This window comes from Lepidochelys olivacea, assembly GCF_965140295.1.
Source record: "Lepidochelys olivacea isolate rLepOli2 genome assembly, chromosome: 14".
Classification (NCBI taxonomy): domain Eukaryota; kingdom Metazoa; phylum Chordata; order Testudines; family Cheloniidae; genus Lepidochelys; species Lepidochelys olivacea.
In genome coordinates this window covers 30252211-30270139 of record NC_140424.1, presented here as the reverse complement: position 1 = coordinate 30270139, position 17929 = coordinate 30252211, and the positions used below count along the sequence as shown (strand labels likewise).

The following is a 17929-nucleotide window of genomic DNA, read 5'->3' as shown; positions in this document are numbered from 1 at the left end:
ATGGATTTACTCCAGTGCTTAAAGTTGAAGATATATGTAAATGCTCTGCTGAATTGAGGCCTTAGACAACATTAAATATATCTGTCAAATACGGTTCCATATTTTTTCCCTAAATTGTATAGTATAACCATGGCATCATGTTGGGTTATCTAGATGCTCTTTTGTAGGATGGCCAAGTTTTTTGTAAATTAGTAATATTTTCTATGTTACCTAAATTGTCTGACAAATAACTTTTCATAGTGTGTATTATATTGTAAAGCTGTGTCTTTAATTTAATTGAGTTAAATTGTGATCTTTGCATCTGTTCCTTGATCTGGTATGCAAAGCATTTGTTTTTCCTTCCTCCGTTTTTTGCATAAAATTGTGATTTTTTTTTCATCTACCTTTGTATTTTCAGTCATAAGTGCATTTAATTTACATTTTTCATTGTATAAATGAAGTATAACATTCTACAAGTATAGCATTCTGTTTTTTATTAATTTTTAAAACTCCTTCTGCAGTGATTGTTTTTTTAATGTAAGGTTAATCAAGGCCAATATTATCAAACTTGGGTGCCTAAACTTGGATTTATGCACCTGACTCTAGACACCCATGCTTAAAAATGTTAGTGCATATTTTCTATTTTGAAAGATCTCTAAGGAGGTAAGGTGACCTCTGTTCACAGACTTAGTGCCCCAATAAGATTGTGCATGGAGCCAGGTATATTATATATAACTTGTAGCCATGGACAAGGACCATATTGGGACAAGCACTGTACAAATACAGAACAAAAAGACGGTCTATTCATGAAGGGTGAATATTCAGACTGTATGTAAGTGATGCTTAGGTAGGCGAATTACGATAACTGTCGCAGCCCCTTAATCGCAGTTGCCTGGGGCACCAGGGCTCACAGGATCTGTATGAACAAGGATTTTTGACATTATATTATCTCTAGACCATCATTCTGCTCACTCTACGCTTGTATTATGTCCCCTAAATCCTTTGTCGGTTTTGTCTCTTTGAATTATTTTAGTCTGTTTGTACAGACTATACTACGGGGGCCTGATTTCAGTTGGGGTCCCCAGACATTTTGCTAATACAAATATTATCTATGTCCCTTTCTAGCCCATCCTCAGCCTGTCCAAAAGTGGCCTTCTGTACTAGCCTTACACAGACCTGCAAGGAGATGTAGTGCATATAAAAACGGTTTTAAAATTGTAAGCTATCACTTTAAATGTCAGGGATTTTCCTGGTCCTGCTTGCAGGCTACGAGGATCTGTAAGGAAGGGTGTGATCTGAGTCAAATTGGCTGTCTGCATACTGACTGCTATCTAAAGTGAGGTGCTCTGTTTAGGGAGCAGCCTGCTTTGCCTCGCTCTGTTTTGGGATTCCTGTGTTATCATTTTGATTTCTAATAAATAAAGTAGTTATGTTGCAACCTTCCAGCAAGAGTATTTTGTTATTTTTTTATCTGATTTTCTCCACTTGTATGCTGACAAACATAAAAGGAGACCATTTCCCTGGCAAGTAGGGTGTGCTCAGCCAGTTGCCCCTTTAACACTAATCCCTCCACAGAGGTGTTCAGAGCTCTGGATAGCAAGCAAAGGAAGAAGAATTATAAATAAAATATTTGTCTCCAACATTCACCTAACATTTGCCAACATACTAGTCAGAAAACTTATGAATGCAGGCAAATACAACAAAAGATATTCAAACTGGGATATTTTCACAACACTTTCTCAGATGTACGTTATACTTTGCAAACTGGTTAGGTGTCAAAGAAATCAACCGATCATTATACTGTCATTGGTGTAAGATTAATATAAGTACCTTGTTTTATAAAGCATATGTCATATCCAATATCAGCTCAGTACTAGATGTGCATAAGTTAGCAAATATCAAATACTATATAAATTCATCTTCCAGTTAATTCCTGACCTCCGCCTGTTGCAAGAGATAGTCCAAGCCGTCTATAATATCTGCTCAGCTCAAGGAGAATTTCATAAACTAGATTTATTTTGGCTCTGAATATCAACGCAACACACTGATTCATACAACAGAGGTTATCCTGAGTCAGAATCTACACATTTCCAAAAAAAGTCAGTGTTACTAAACTAACTCTGAAGTGCAGGGGCGTTGACTATTTTCTGATGTTACTTTATGCTTAGGGCTTGCTTCTAATCTCATGCCACTGTAAACCAGGAGTGACTCCACTGAAATAATGGAGGTAAAGGAGTTTTACACCAGTACAAGAACTACATCAATCCCTATTATCTGGGGGGAAATTTCTTTCTATTGTACTCTAGATAGCCTACTTATAACTGCATCTACCTGGTTGTTACATTTTTGGCTTTCAAGTAGTCCTTAAGGATTCTGACAGCTATGCTGTTTTATTCCCATTTTGAAATAAGAAGCAGTACTGGAAATCTAACCCCCATCCAAACCATACTGCTCAGTTATTGCTGGCAACTGTAACAGCATCCTCTCAGATTAAAGTACTAGGTTTTCTCACTGTTCTGTACAGTATAGTATGGTATTGAGTAATCGCTTCTGCCCTTTTTTGGAAGCCCATTGACACCACAAGAGTCATCAATCACACAAATCTGGAAACAAATCTCCGTATACGTTTTACTATTTTTGCTCTCTTCTCTGTCTTTTAATATTTCCTCAAGACTCTCAAGGGTTTAGTTATGCACCCTTACTTGATAGTTTGGTCTCTCCTTTCCTCTTTTTAAAGAGCATCGCCTCAGCCCTGCAGAAGTTCATAGATGCATTCCTCACCACCACAGGTTTTCATTGATGTATTCAGGGAAGTTAAACGACCACATGAGAGAGAGGTGAGGGCTCTTGAAGCTCACATGTGTGGGTCATCCCAGGTGTGAACATCTTTAACATGGGAGTGTTTCATACACAATAAATGTTGCTGTAATCTAGTGGTAAACCAGACAGGCATGCTGCCCTACTGCTTCATTTCTGTCCAAGCATACCGCCAGTGACTGAACAAAGTGAATTTTGAAGTGCCTGAGAGCAAGGTGATGAATGTTTCATATTATTAGGGACTAGATGCAACATCATTTGGATTCTAGTAGCTATTGAGGCCCGGGAAAGAGTCAAAGCTAGGGTCAGTAGCTTTCTTCATTCTCCTAGAAGACCGAGAATAAAACTGTAATCATACTGCTTTTTTAAAATGTGGTGGCCGTAGCTAATGGCCCCAGTAAACAAGCAATTTAATAAAAGTATCTGCTGCTACAATTTGTGCATGTGTTAATTTACAGTGCTGGCAACAGTGGACCGGAAAGGCTGGCTGCTAGAAAAAACAGAACCGAATAGAAAGCAGTCATGTCTTTCTGGCACTGAATCAACTTTCTCCAGGCAACAGGGAGGGTTTCAGAGACAGCTGAGCGAAAATGTTTTTGAAGAGTTTGCAAACATTTTATCAAAATAAAAATGGCACTTCCCACAATTATCTGAATCGATCATAGTTTCATCCATTTAATGGCTCAGAAGGAAAACACTCAATTTAACATTATTTTAAACATGATTCTAAGATATGAAGACCTCTAGTCCACATAAATAAACATCATCCCTCAAAATATGGCCTCATTCTTCCATTAGTTTCCTACTGATATTCATATAAGTGAATGAAATGAAATGGATCAAGTATGCAAATGGACCTTTCACAAATAGCACCATGGAGCGAGTGGTTTGTAAATGAGGATGTAACATAAAATGAGCCCATTGCATATAAATCTATATACATGGCAGGTATATAGGGTTTGCGGGGTTTTTTTGTATATAAGAATACACAGCTTCCCAAACCCCTCGTCCAGAGGCGTAGCTAGACAAATATCTGAGCAGAACCATCACATCAAATATGACTGCATGTACTTGCAATTATCTGGAGTGACTGTGACACAAGAAAACTGGATGTAAAATAAGCTAGGCAGCTAATAAATTTGGCTCAGTGATTCTTTCCTTCAGAAAGGTTCCCAGCTATTTTTAAGTATTCAGCATAAATTTTCAAAAGTGCCTAAGTTGCATGAAAAAACAGGAAGAGATTTAAAGTGTCCTGAAATTCTCTAGGCCTGCTAGCTCTTTTCCTAAAGTCTTTTCCTCTATCTGTCTATCCCTCTGTTATTTGTTTGGGCAACCCTCCTGCTTATAAAAATTTGGCCATCCAATTAGGGAATGGAAGCTAGGCCATATGATTTAGATCACTGTAGCCAGACAGCCAGCCCCCCCCTCTCAGACCAGCATTGCTGGAAACACAGGAGGAAGCAGGAACAGGGCACTTAACATATATTCCAGCACAGCCTTTGAAGCTGTGAAAGCACAGGTGTGCTGCTACAATGTGCCTCTGGGAACAGATACAACGATTAAGCTCACAGCAGGCAGAGGCCCTGTGACAGACATGGCTCTTAGCCCCAACTAAATAGCGTGATGCACACACACCAACATCCTAGTTGGGAAAATATTTACCCTGATAAAAGAAATGTCCAGTAGTCGACACTTATTGTTTCTCTCCTTTGCAAGTGTAAACTACTCTTGCGAAAGCTGGCGTCACCCCGACAGACCAGCCTCAATTTGGCATAAGAAAGGAGAAAGAGAATAAAGGAGTACAGAGGTATAAGTAGGGGACCTACAGCACCATGATTTTTGAGTGCTTTCACTATCTATCTGCTGGTCAGATAAGTGACAGCCTCCCAAGGCTTCTGCAGCTAAGAGGGTCCCTACGCCTTGTCCCTTATTCGTCTTTCCGCGGAATTGAGTGACCGATCCTGGCTTGGCACCGCTGGAATCGAGAGATGCAAGGAGGGTAAGAAGCACCCACACCTGATCTCCTATCTTTAGTGTACACATATTTTGAAATAGAGCTCTATACTTTGTTTTTCTTTCTTTGGGATTGTGGCTTCAGTTTTGTAACTTGTTTGTGTGTGTAACATCTCTACATTTAAATAAGTAGGCACTAGCAATTTTGTAACCACATGATTAGAATCTAGCTTAATAAATTTTGGTAACCATTTATGCATAAGCCTGACTTGTTTTCTCTGGTTTACTGTAAAGCAGCCAACACAATTAAAGAACCTCAGCCGTTTTGGCTCTAAAGCCTGGCCATTAGGTGAGAGTACTAAGAGCCTAGCGTTGAGTTGTGCCGCCTCCACGGGGCAAACTCTTGGGGCATCTGTCAGTCAATCCTGGCTGCCCGCTGCGAAGGAGCTCTGAGCTCTAGCAGTTAAAGTCACGGGTGGTTAGGACCTTGGGGCATCCGTCAGCCTAGCCCGGGCTGCCCGCTGCGAAGGGACAGTGCGTCCTAGCGGTTAAAGTCACGGATGGTATAAACAGGCATAGCTGGTACCTCACCAAACATCCTTGGCCGTCGGCTAACAGAAATTGGCGTCACGAACAGGATTGTGATATAGGCTGCACTACAGTAACACAATGAAACCAGTCATGATAAACACCACAGAATTCTCTGAGCTAGAGAAAAGTTTGACCCAAGAGGGATGGGGAAATCCTCTGTGGAGCAAAGAACTGCTGGAGAAATATTGGGGAAAACCAGCAGAGATCTGGCAGCATTTCTGTAACTGGAGAACTGCCTGCAAGATGAAGAAAGGGAAAGGAAAAGGTGCTTGTATATGGCTGCTTACTAACATTTGGCAAGCTGCCTGTAAGGATTATCATAGTCTGGCAATAGAATTTAATAGGCTGCAACAGGAAAGGGACACACTGCGCCAGGAATGCCAGAATTTAGATACCAGAGTAAGAACACTGAATAGGGATATGAAACATCTTCAGAAAAGATTACTTCCCTTAATTGAGAAAGAAGGGATAGAACGAAGGGAAAAGCTGGAGACTAAAACACGCAGTATCAACCGGGCTAAAGTTGAGACTGCTCTCTGGCTAGACCCTGAGGAATGGGATGGAGACATTTGGGATTCAGCAAATGAGTCCCCCTCCTCTGAGGAGGAAGGTCCCTCTGTAAAATTAAGACCAGCTATCACACATCACAAATCAGAAGAACATGAGGAAAATTTGAGTGGGGCAGAGCTGGATGAAGAAGGGGATGACAATTATCCATCCACCTCTTCAAAAACAAAGAAGGGAGGTAAAAAGGGAAAAGGGAGTAAAGCTCCAACACACTTTACCAAAATTACCACCCGCCAATATACTCCCATGGAGTTAAAAACAATCCAGGGAGATTTTGCTAAAAAGCCTGAGGAAGGTATAATAGAGTGGCTGGTCCACCTCTGGGACACTGGGGGTGGATATATACGCCTGACAGCCCAAGAAACTGAGCGCCTTAACTTAGGTGCAGGAATATTCCTGGAACACTCAGAGGGGAACACCCCTAAAACACTTTGGTCTCTGGCTTGTCAATGGGCAAGAGGAATTTACCCAGCAGACCGAGATGAACCCACAGTAATGCACTGGACCAACATAGATGAGGTAAAACCAGCTCTATTAACTGTGGCTGTCATTAGCATGCTTGGCCAAAACCCTCAAGAGTTAGCCTATGAAAGCCCATGGGAGGGTCAGGTAGATGTAGATGATCTCAGACCCCTGCTTAAGGGAGTTCCGAGTAACCACAGGGCTATGGCACTGTCCCTTAGATCAGAAGCTGCAGCACATAACAGTACCTTTCGGGCACTGCTAAACCTTCTGGTGTCATACTTTAGAGAATTCGGAGACATCAGAGCACTGACAGGCAAAGCTAAGATGCGTTCCCTTCAGGGAAACAAGGGGGCACCATCTAAAGGACATAAAAACAAGCGAGAGCCAACCCAGGAGGAAAAGGAGCTTAGAGCCAAGTTGTGGAGACAATGTCTGGCTTTAGGTTATCCCAGAGATGTGATAAATGGACTGCCCACAGAGCGGCTAAAATTATTCACCACCTTTAAAAGAGCTGACTGGGAGACAACTAATGTTACTCCCGGTGCACCTCTGCAGCTCTCTCCTCTTTCCCCACCTGCAGACACCCGGTATACTCCATTGCTGCAGCAACTGCAAGAGTTACCAGAGCAGGGAAACTAGCTTGCGGGGGTCAATCTCCTCTCCTAATAAACCAGCTTAAATCCAAAGAGGAGAAAACAACAGCAAAAGACCCCCGGATACATGTAACTGTAAATGACAAACACATTATTCCTTTCTTAATGGACACAGGGGCTCAAAGGTCCATGATTAAGCGAGAAAGTTTTCAGGGCTCGCCACCTACTGGCGGAAAGCAGGTACTTGTTACAGGGGTAAATGGCAGTACCATAACTTACCCATTAGTTAAGATAAAACTGGATATCCCCTTGCAACCCCACCATCAGCCCCGAAAATATGAGGTGATTTTGGGCAATGCCAACATACTGGGCATGGACGTTTTAAGAGGAAAGAAGGGAAGGATTAATGGGGAAAGATGGGCTTTTGGAGTCAGTTCTGTTCCTCATGCCACCGACCTGGAAGAGGAAAGCCCTCCCCACTATTCTGTAAACTTACTTAGCAGCGTGCCTGCTCTCCCGCCCTCAACAGTAACAAACATAAAGCAGTATAATGCCCCAGCTGAGGCCATAAGCCCTGTTACTGACCTGATCAAAGATTTGGAACAGCGAGGAATTTTAATTCGTACCCACTCTCGCTTTAATTCTCCTGTGTGGCCCATCAAGAAACCAAATGGCAAATGGAGACTCACTATAGACTATAGGAAGCTAAACAGTAACACTGGACCATTAACTGCAGCAGTCCCTAGCATAACAGATATTGTAAACACCATACAAACCTGGGATAAACCCTGGCTAGCAGTATTAGATGTAAAGGACATGTTCTTCATGGTCCCTTTGCAACCAGCTGACCAGGAAAGATTTGCTTTTACTTGGAAAGGTGTACAATACACTTTTACCCGAATGCCACAAGGGTTTAAACACTCACCCACTATTTGCCATGGGGCACTGGCAAAGGTCCTAGATGACCTTATACTGTCACCCAATGTACAAACTGTGCAATACATTGATGACATCTTAATAGGTGGGAAAACCCCAGAAGAGGTACAAGAGGCTATGAATCAAATCAAAGGAGCACTAGAAGCCCTTAATTTAGAGTTACCAGCTGAGAAATGCCAAGGTCCCTCCCAAGAGATAAAATTCTTAGGTACTGTATGGATGGGAGGTAGGAGGTCTGTGCCTAATGACACTGTGCAAGAGCTAAATCAGGCACCCTCCCCTGAAAGTAAAGATCAATTGAGACAGATTTTGGGAACCCTGGGGTTTTGGAGAAAACATGTACCTGGCTTTGCCATTATCGCCAGACCATTGTACAATTTGTTAAAGAAAAGTGCTGCCTGGGAATGGGCTCCTGCCCATGAGGAAGCCCTCAGACAACTGATAGGGGAGATACACACCTATCAGGCTCTGGGTCCCATACATCCTGAAGCCCCATTCCATTTGTACCTAACTGTGGGAGCCACTGGAATGTCTTATGCTCTCTGGCAAGACAGTAACACTGCTCCCAGACGACCAATTCAGTTTGATTCCACGTCATGGCAAGGGTCACAGGCTAACTACACGCCTTATGAGAAGATGCTTCTGGCAGCTTACACAGCCTTGAGAGAAACTGAGGAATTAACTCAGGATAAGGACATCACAATTCACACTCCTCTTCCAATCATTAAACCTATATTGGAAGGGAAAGAGTTACCACCTGGTGTAGCACAAAAGATGACTATCCAAAGATGGGCACTTTACATACACCACAGGGTAAGGAGTGCAGACACTGCACAAAACCCCACTATGATTCAGGAATCCCTATGGAAAGTAGGAATGCCTGATGAATACCGCCTATCTCCACAGCAGTCTCCCATTAAGGATGCTGCCCCATTTGATCCTTCTAAGCCTGAGGGAGTATGGTTCACTGATGGCAGTGCCAGGCTGGTCAAAGGAAAATGGAAGGGAAAAGCTGCAGCAGTGCCTGCAGACACCTCTGCAGCACCCCTAACTGCTGAAATTGATGGGTCAGCACAACTTGCAGAATTGGCTGCAATTAAACTGGCCTGTGAAGCAGGAGCCACCGCAGTATATACGGACTCCTATGCGGTATGGGCAGGTGCCACTCAGTGGATCACTAACTGGAAAAATAACCACTGGGAAATAGGAGGTAAACCAGTCTGGGGACTGGAATACTGGCAGTGGTTATATCAGCATGCCCTGCAACAACCCCTGTCTATAGGACATGTCTCAGCTCATCAGAGGAATAATACCCCAGCTGCACAGTTAAACGATTTAGCCGATGCAGCTGCCCAGCTCTTTACCACACAAGTAGAATGGGAACGCTTATATTCATGGTTACATGATAATTTAGGACACACAGGAAGTGATGAGTTAGTGCTGCAAGCACATATCAGGGGGTGGCCTATCACCCACAGACAGGCTAGAGACCTGGTGCAAGCCTGCACTATTTGTGCTGAGACTAGAAAACATATAGCAGAAGGACAAAGGTTTGCCAGGCTAAGAGATGGAAAAACACTATGGGCAACCTGGCAGGTCGACTATGTCGTACCACTGCCCACTACAAGGCAGAGGTGGAAATACATCTTGACTGGAGTAGAAATTGTTTCAGGGATTGGTTTTGCATATCCAACCCGATTGGCAACAGGGTTGTCCACAGTTATGGGACTAAACCGCTTAACAGCAATTGTCCCAATGCCTCAAGAAATCCAATCAGATAATGGTTCGCATTTTAAGAATAAACTTGTAAGGGAATGGACCCTTAACCATGGAGTCCAATGGACCTTCCACCTTCCATATCGACCTCAATCTAATGGCATGGTCGAGCGCTGGAATGGGTTGCTAAAGAATCACTTGAAGCCTACTGATGGCACATGGGGAGACAGACTGGACGAAGTGGTGCAGAGATTAAACAACAGACAGACTCCTACAGGAAGTCCAATCAGCAGGGGATTCTTCCCTACAGGGAAAGCTATCTCCCCTGCCAGAACACCACTGCACAGTTCCAAGTATGCTCCCGGAGATACTGTTGTGATTAAACACCCAGCCCTGGGAACCTTTACCTGCGTTTTGCACGCCTATAAAGAGAAAGGTGTATGGAGTGCCTTAAATGCTGATAAAAGGCTAATAACCATTACAGAGGCTTGGATCGCATCCAAGACCGGATGACCATGTGATTTATTGCAGGAATGGTCCCATGGTTCTGAGCAACCTGCCAGCTAACCTGTCAGCAAAATGGATCATGCAGCAGATCTGTTTGATCACTAGAGACTACTATGGACTGTTGATATATTTGCCATTACTTATAATAGCAGGTGTAATTTTTGCTTTTGGTTTTAAAATAAGTTTTTTAGCTAGAACACGACCCACCAGAGATATGTTCCTGCAAGCCCTCATGATCCTTCTGTTGGCTCCAGTCACCTTGGCAATACCAGAACATCCTCTTCGGGGAGCAATCCAAACCATCGCCTCAGCTGCTGGTGCTACAAATTGCTGGATGTGCACCTTGCTGGATTCAACCAATGGACTGGGAGTTGAATTTGTACCACTACATGCAGTGGCTGAGAATGGACAAACCTCATGGATGCAATGGTTAGCTCAACACTTGGGATTCTCCCTCTCCCCGTTTTTACATTCGGTTGTGAAAACTGTTTTAACCATTTTAATTATTGTAATTGTTTTTTGTGTAACTTTATGTATTATGAAGCGTTTGATTCAAACTGCTCTTTCCTCCACGCAAATCAGATACCTAGAGCTAAAAAGGGATCCTAACCAATTCCGCGAACCCTCATCCTCTAATTTGGTTGTTGGGTATTTCTAGATTTCCCCAAGGAGGGCAAGAGGTGCTGGCATCACCGCCACCTTGCAATCTGGGATGTAGTGTGGTGCATCAGGGGGTGGAATGTAGCCAGACAGCCAGCCCCACCCCTCAGACCAGCATTGCTGGAAACACAGGAGGAAGCCGGAACAGGGCACTTAACATATATTCCAGCACAGCCTTTGAAGCTGTGAAAGCACAGGTGTGCTGCTACAATGTGCCTCTGGGAACAGATACAACGATTAAGCTCACAGCAGGCAGAGGCCCTGTGACAGACATGGCTCTTAGCCCCAACTAAATAGCGTGATGCACACACACCAACATCCTAGTTGGGAAAATATTTACCCTGATAAAAGAAATGTCCAGTAGTCGACACTTATTGTTTCTCTCCTTTGCAAGTGTAAACTACTCTTGCGAAAGCTGGCGTCACCCCGACAGACCAGCCTCAATTTGGCATAAGAAAGGAGAAAGAGAATAAAGGAGTACAGAGGTATAAGTAGGGGACCTACAGCACCATGATTTTTGAGTGCTTTCACTATCTATCTGCTGGTCAGATAAGTGACAGCCTCCCAAGGCTTCTGCAGCTAAGAGGGTCCCTATGCCTTGTCCCTTATTCGTCTTTCCGCGGAATTGAGTGACCGATCCTGGCTTGGCACCGCTGGAATCGAGAGATGCAAGGAGGGTAAGAAGCACCCACACCTGATCTCCTATCTTTAGTGTACACATATTTTGAAATAGAGCTCTATACTTTGTTTTCTTTCTTTGGGATTGTGGCTTCAGTTTTGTAACTTGTTTGTGTGTGTAACATCTCTACATTTAAATAAGTAGGCACTAGCAATTTTGTAACCACATGATTAGAATCTAGCTTAATAAATTTTGGTAACCATTTATGCATAAGCCTGACTTGTTTTCTCTGGTTTACTGTAAAGCAGCCAACACAATTAAAGAACCTCAGCCGTTTTGGCTCTAAAGCCTGGCCATTAGGTGAGAGTACTAAGAGCCTAGCGTTGAGTTGTGCCGCCTCCACGGGGCAAACTCTTGGGGCACCTGTCAGTCAATCCTGGCTGCCCGCTGCGAAGGAGCTCTGAGCTCTAGCAGTTAAAGTCACGGGTGTGGAGAGGCTCTTAGTGCTGCCATTGGGGCACCTGTCAGTCAGTATTGACTGCCTGCTGCGAAGGAGCTCTGAGCTCTAGCAGTTAAAGTCACGGGTGGTTAGGACCTTGGGGCATCCGTCAGCCTAGCCCGGGGCTGCCCGCCGCGAAGGGACAGTGCGTCCTAGCGGTTAAAGTCACGGATGGTACAAACGGGCATAGCTGGCACCTCACCAAACATCCTTGGCCGTCGGCTAACAATCACCACTCACATAAACCAAATGCTGAATTCCAATTACCCAATACAGGAAGGAATATTCCTTCAAACAGTTAGAGAAGAAAACTACACCAGTTCCAAGGGGTTTGTTAAAAATGTTCAGCAAACAATTTTAAACAATGAACAATTCTAGGAAAATTCTCATTGATTCACAGACCATTCACAATTAGGAAAAGAGACCGAAAAGTTTGCTCGTAAGAGGGTTCATACAGCTCTGCATTCAGATGGGCACGTTGCTTTTGGATAAAGAGTGAAATTCAAAGGGGATTCTGGAAGAAGAGTTTGTGTGAGGCACAGAGACCATCTTGAGGCATAATGACGGTCTGTTGTGTCCCCCGAGTTTCTGGGAGTCACACAGCAGACTCCGGACAAACTGAGCACAGAGGCAGACTCACTGAGCAAATGAGTTGGAGTAGTGGGTGCCTGTGCCTCACTGGTAACACTTCAGCTGTTACCAGCCTTCCATGCTTTGGGGTTGCATTAAGATATAAAATGACAAGGGGATTTGTAACCCTTCTGCCCGTCACAGTTGGCAGCAACAAGGGCCGGGTTCAATATCTAGGGGATCCATTCCAATAACACAATGCAAACCGGCTCGAGCCCCCACCCAGTGACCTGGGACCAATATATACCACCCCCGCTGGGCGCCTCCAAGAGGCAATACTTCCCCTCTCGCAAGCACAGAGTCTGAGTGTAGCAAAAAGTCTTTTAATAACAGAGAGAACCAATGTGGCATTATGTTGGGGAAACACCACCAACAGGATTCGTAACACAACCCATGAGCAAAAAACCCACCCCAAGCAAATTGGGGCATGCCCTTTCCCTTTGGTTCTTGAGTCCAGCAACCCGAAATCACCCAAAGTCCCAAAAGTCCAATGACCCAAAAGTCTCTGTCCCTGGTCAGGGCAGCCCCAGAGTTCGAAAGTTGATCTGCAGAGCTTTACCTCCTAACCTGGGTGGAGATGGGGGGGAGAAGAGAGGTAAGGGGCACCTTACATGATCTGAAGCTGACCGCCCCACAGCTCCATAGGCCTTCACTCCGCTCTGCCAGCCGCCCCACAAACTGCTTCGCTCTGCTCCGCTCCCCACAAGCAACTCCCGCCATCCCACAAACTGCTCCACCGGCCGGTCCCCGAACTGCTCCGAGTCCCACAAGCAGCTTCCACCATTCTAGGAATTGCTCCACCAGCCTGTCCTGTCCTGCTGCGCTATAGAGGCAGACTTGACCACTGAATTGGCCTCCGGAGGGACCCTGGGCAGCTCTGGAAATGGGCCAATGGCACCAAATTCAACAACCTGTAAGTCCTCTGTGAATTCCCTGGGCTTTGGGTCCCTGGCGTCTGAGATAGCGAGTTCAGGCCGACGCACCAGTCAGTGCTATGTACTCTGTGTATTAGTGATGGGTGGAAGCAAGTGTTGTCTGCTGGGAGACTGGCCAAAGCTTTCAGATCTGTCTGGCTTTAGTGGGGCCATCTGCGTTAAAGATGCCTGATAGTCACAAATGCCGAGTGCCTGGGGCTGCCGTGAGAACGGGGGTACAGTAGAGATGGCCCAGACGACATCCCAAGAGGGATTTCAGTGGGATGTGGGTGTGATCAAATAACCAAACCCCAGTTGATCCGATAGCAGGGTTTGACCCTGAACCATCATCACTGAAAGAACGGCAGAGTAGGTCACGCTGGCGGGAGAATGGCACTACACGTCCAGGAAAGCATAGAGTAAATTAGAGTAAAAATCTTAAACAAATGCAACTGTATCCTAGTATCTCTCAGAATAGAAATTCCACACTTGAAGAATAGGAATCTAGCAGCAGGAATATACAACTGACCAGGATGGGGACTGTGAAATTTACGGAGATTAGAGAGGCGACAAAAGCAGAAAACCCAATAATAATGGGGGTTTTCAACTATCCCCATATTGTCTGGGAACATGTCCCCTCTGGATGGGATGCAGAGAAGTGATTTTTAGACACCATCAATGACGGCTTGTTGGAGCAGCTAATCCTGGCACCCACAAAGGAAGGGGCAATTCTTGATTTAGGCCTAAGCGGAGCACAGGGTCCGGTCCAAGTGGGAATGTAGCTGAACTGCTCGGTAATAGTGACCATAATGTAATTAAATTTAACTTTTAACAGCTTGCTTCATCGGATACATTCAGTAGAAAATAACAGTGAGTAAATTTATATACACACAGAACATGAAAAAATGAGTGTTTAACATGCATACTGTAAGGAGAGTGATCACTTAAGATGAGCTATTACCAGCAGGGGAGTGGGGTGGGGGGAGAGAGAGAAAACCTTTTGAAGTGATAATCAAGGTGGGCCATTTCCAGCACATTTCCAGGAGTTTACAAGAGCATCTGAGGAACAGTGGTGGTGGTGGTGGGGGGGGAAATAGTTTTAAACACCCATTTTTTCATGTTCTGTGTATATATAAATTTACTCACTGTTATTTTCCACTGAATGCATCCGATGAAGTGACCTGTAGCTCACGAAAGCTTATGCTCAACTAAATTGGTTAGTCTCTAAGGTGCCACAAGTCCTCCTTTTCTCCTTGCGAATACAGACTAACACGGCTGCTACTCTGAAACCTGTCACAATTAAATGAATAGGCAGCAGGTCTGACACAAACAAAAGGATAAAGAAAAAGAGTACTTGTGGCACCTTAGAGACTAACCAATTTATTTGAGCATGAGCTTTCGTGAGCTACAGCTCACTTCATCGGATGCATACTGTGGAAACTGCAGAAGACATTATATACACACAGAGACCATGAAACAATACCTCCTCCCACCCCACTGTCCTGCTGGTAATAGCTTATCTAAAGTGATCATCAAGTTGGGCCATTTCCAGCACAAATCCAGGTTTTCTCACCCTCCGCCCCTCCACACACAAACTCACTCTCCTGCTGGTAATAGCCCATCCAAAGTGACCACTCTCCTCACAATGTGCATGATAATCAAGGAGGGCCATTTCCAGCACAAATCCAGGTTTTCTCACCCCTCCACCCCCATACACACACAAACTCACTCTCCTGCTGGCAATAGCTCATCCAAACTGACCACTCTCCTTACAATGTGCATGATAATCAAGGTGGGTCATTTCCAGCATAAATCCAAGTTTAACCAGAACGTCGGGGGGGGTGGGGGGTGGGAAGAAAAAAACAAGGGGAAATAGGCTACCTTGCATAATGACTTAGCCACTCCCAGTCTCTATTTAAGCCTAAATTAATAGTATCCAATTTGCAAATGAATTCCAATTCAGCAGTTTCTCGCTGGAGTCTGGATTTGAAGTTTTTTTGTTGTAAGATAGCGACCTTCATGTCTGTGATTGCTTGACCAGAGAGATTGAAGTGTTCTCCGACTGGTTTATGAATGTTATAATTCTTGACATCTGATTTGTGTCCATTTATTCTTTTACGTAGAGACTGTCCAGTTTGACCAATGCACATGGCAGAGGGGCATTGCTGGCACATGATGGCATATATCACATTGGTGGATGTACAGGTGAACTAGCCTCTGATAGTGTGGCTGATGTTATTAGGAAGTATTTCTTCACACAACACACAGTCAACCTGTGGAGCTTGTTGCCAGGGGATGTTGTGAAGGCCAATAGTATAACTCTGTTCAAACAAGAAGTAGATCAGTTCACAGAGGATAGCTCGACCAATTCCTATCAGCCAGGATGGTCAGGGATGCAACCCCATGTTCTGAGTGTCCATAAACATCTGACTGCCAGAAGCTAGGTGTGAATGGGATGGATCACTCAATACTGACCCTCTTCTGTTCATTCCCTCGGAAGCACCTACCACTGGCCAGTATTGGAGGACAGGACACTGGGCTAGATGGGCCATTGGTCTGACCCATGTGGCCAGTCTTAGGTACTTACAGCTGAATGGCATTTTTAAAAGAGCCCTTTGCGGTTGATGGGAAGCTGGAAAATGTGCCCAGAGGAGGCTTAGAAAACAAGTCAGTTGATGACCTGTTTGATCCCAGTCAGATATTTTCACATATTCCAGCAAGGATGCCCTGGTGTCGGCAGCAGTCTGTCTTTGTGATTGCCTCATGAGCCCATCTGTTAGCCGGCCTGCTTGGGGTCTGTCCACACCGCAGCTGGCACCATGCCGTTGCAGAGAAACTAAATGAATTCTTTGCAGCAGTCTTCACGGCTGAGCGTGTGAGGGAGATTCCCAAAGCTGAGCCGTCCTTTTTAGGTGACAAATCTGAGGAACTGTCCCAGATGGAGGTGTCATTAGAGGAGGTTTTGGAACAAATTGAGGAACTAAACAGTAACAAGTCACCAGTCCCAGGAACTCAAATGTGAAATTGCAGGACTACTCACTGTAGTCTGTAACCTACCATTTAAATCCGCTTCTGTACCCGATGACTGGAGGATAGCTAATGTGACGCCAATTTACCGGAACTGGGTAAACAGGCATCTCACTGGGGTGTTAACCCTGAAATCTGCCACCTTGTGGGCGCCCACCCCAGCAGAAGGCTCTGGGTGCATCATTGCCATCTCCTCAGAGCTCGTCTGGGGTGATGCCGGTGGGGGAGCCACCCACAGCCATCTGCTCAGGTGGCTGTGAGCTGGGTTCTCCCTTCTCTGGGACAGATCTCACCCCGAGCCAGAGGCTGGTGGCCTGAGGGCAGGGAGATCCCGGCCTGCCCAAAGAATAGTGCTGGGCCTTCTCCTAGCCGAGCACATGTCTACTGTGAGTAGCCAGGATGGGACCATAGGGAAGGATTTGCCTGTGGACCTGGATCCCACCCTGTTCCCAGGTGGGAAGCGCTGGCCTCCAGCTCTGACGGGAAGCTCTGTGTGAGTGGCTGGGGTCACACCATGGCCACTGGGTTTGTGCTGCTGGCATTTCACCCCAGCCACCCCCTGCAATACAGCCTGTCCTGACAGGCCTCTGGCCTGAGAGCTGATGTAAACTGTCCAGGGAGCCCTGGACCCAGCTCTTCTGTGCAGCATTACTCCTGCTCCTCGCCACGCCGAGAGTCACCTGGAACCTGCGCCCAGGGCAGTTTGGGTGGGTTAGGCCTGCAGCGGCCCATCCAGACCCAGCTGGGGGTGGGGGGGGGAGAGTAGTGTGTGGGGGGAGAGTAGGAACTGGGTTAATACCCACCTGGCATAAATGCTCCATGGAGGTCAGTTGATCTTCGAACCTTTCCTGGCCTTGCTGCCCCACTGCCCCCTTTCTAGCTGGGGCCTGTGGCAGGTGCAGGAAGGAGAATCGTGAGGGGCTGTGAGTGCAGCAGCTCCCTGCACTGTGCGAGAGCGTCTCTCCCTGCCTGTGACTGATGGGAAATGTCCAACTCCTACCTGACACCAGCTCCCTGGCTTCTGTCTTGCAGGTTTCCGATAGGAGGAGGAGGAGACTGCGCGTATCTGAACGATGTGAATGGGGTCAGCAACTGGCGATGCACCAGTGAGAGACCCTGGATCTGCACCAAACCCGATGCATTTACAGAGGCACAGGAGGCTGCCGTGGTAGGGGGCTTGTAAGGAGAGTACTGTGGAATTAGTCCCGGAAAAGCCGGACTGATCTCTTTACAAGATCACATCTGAGCAATTCCGGAATATCAGGGAATGCTCTGCGCATCACTGGGCAGAGCACTGTGGACTCAGGTGAAAACCAGAGATGCTATTTGCACATCTTGTCCCCCCACCCGTGCCGTCTCTTTTTCCGCCAGTGGAACGGCTCAAATCCAGCCTTTCTAACCTACCTCAGCTGGACCAGGAGCTCTGCCTAACTGAGCCAAGGCACCAGCCTCAGCT

General features: G+C 45.6%; 1 protein-coding gene across 1 annotated transcript in view; it reads left to right on the top strand.

The window, feature by feature from the left end:
• LOC311530265 (uncharacterized protein) overlaps positions 1-17656 on the top strand; it is a gene marked incomplete at its 3' end in the record, with an annotated part of 506005 nt that extends 488349 nt beyond the window's left edge. The window contains exon 5 of the mRNA XM_084646725.1: positions 17506-17656. Coding sequence (XP_084502851.1) covers positions 17506-17656 — 151 coding nt within the window. The remainder of the gene's footprint in view (positions 1-17505) is intronic.
• Positions 17657-17929: the final 273 nt, after the last annotated feature.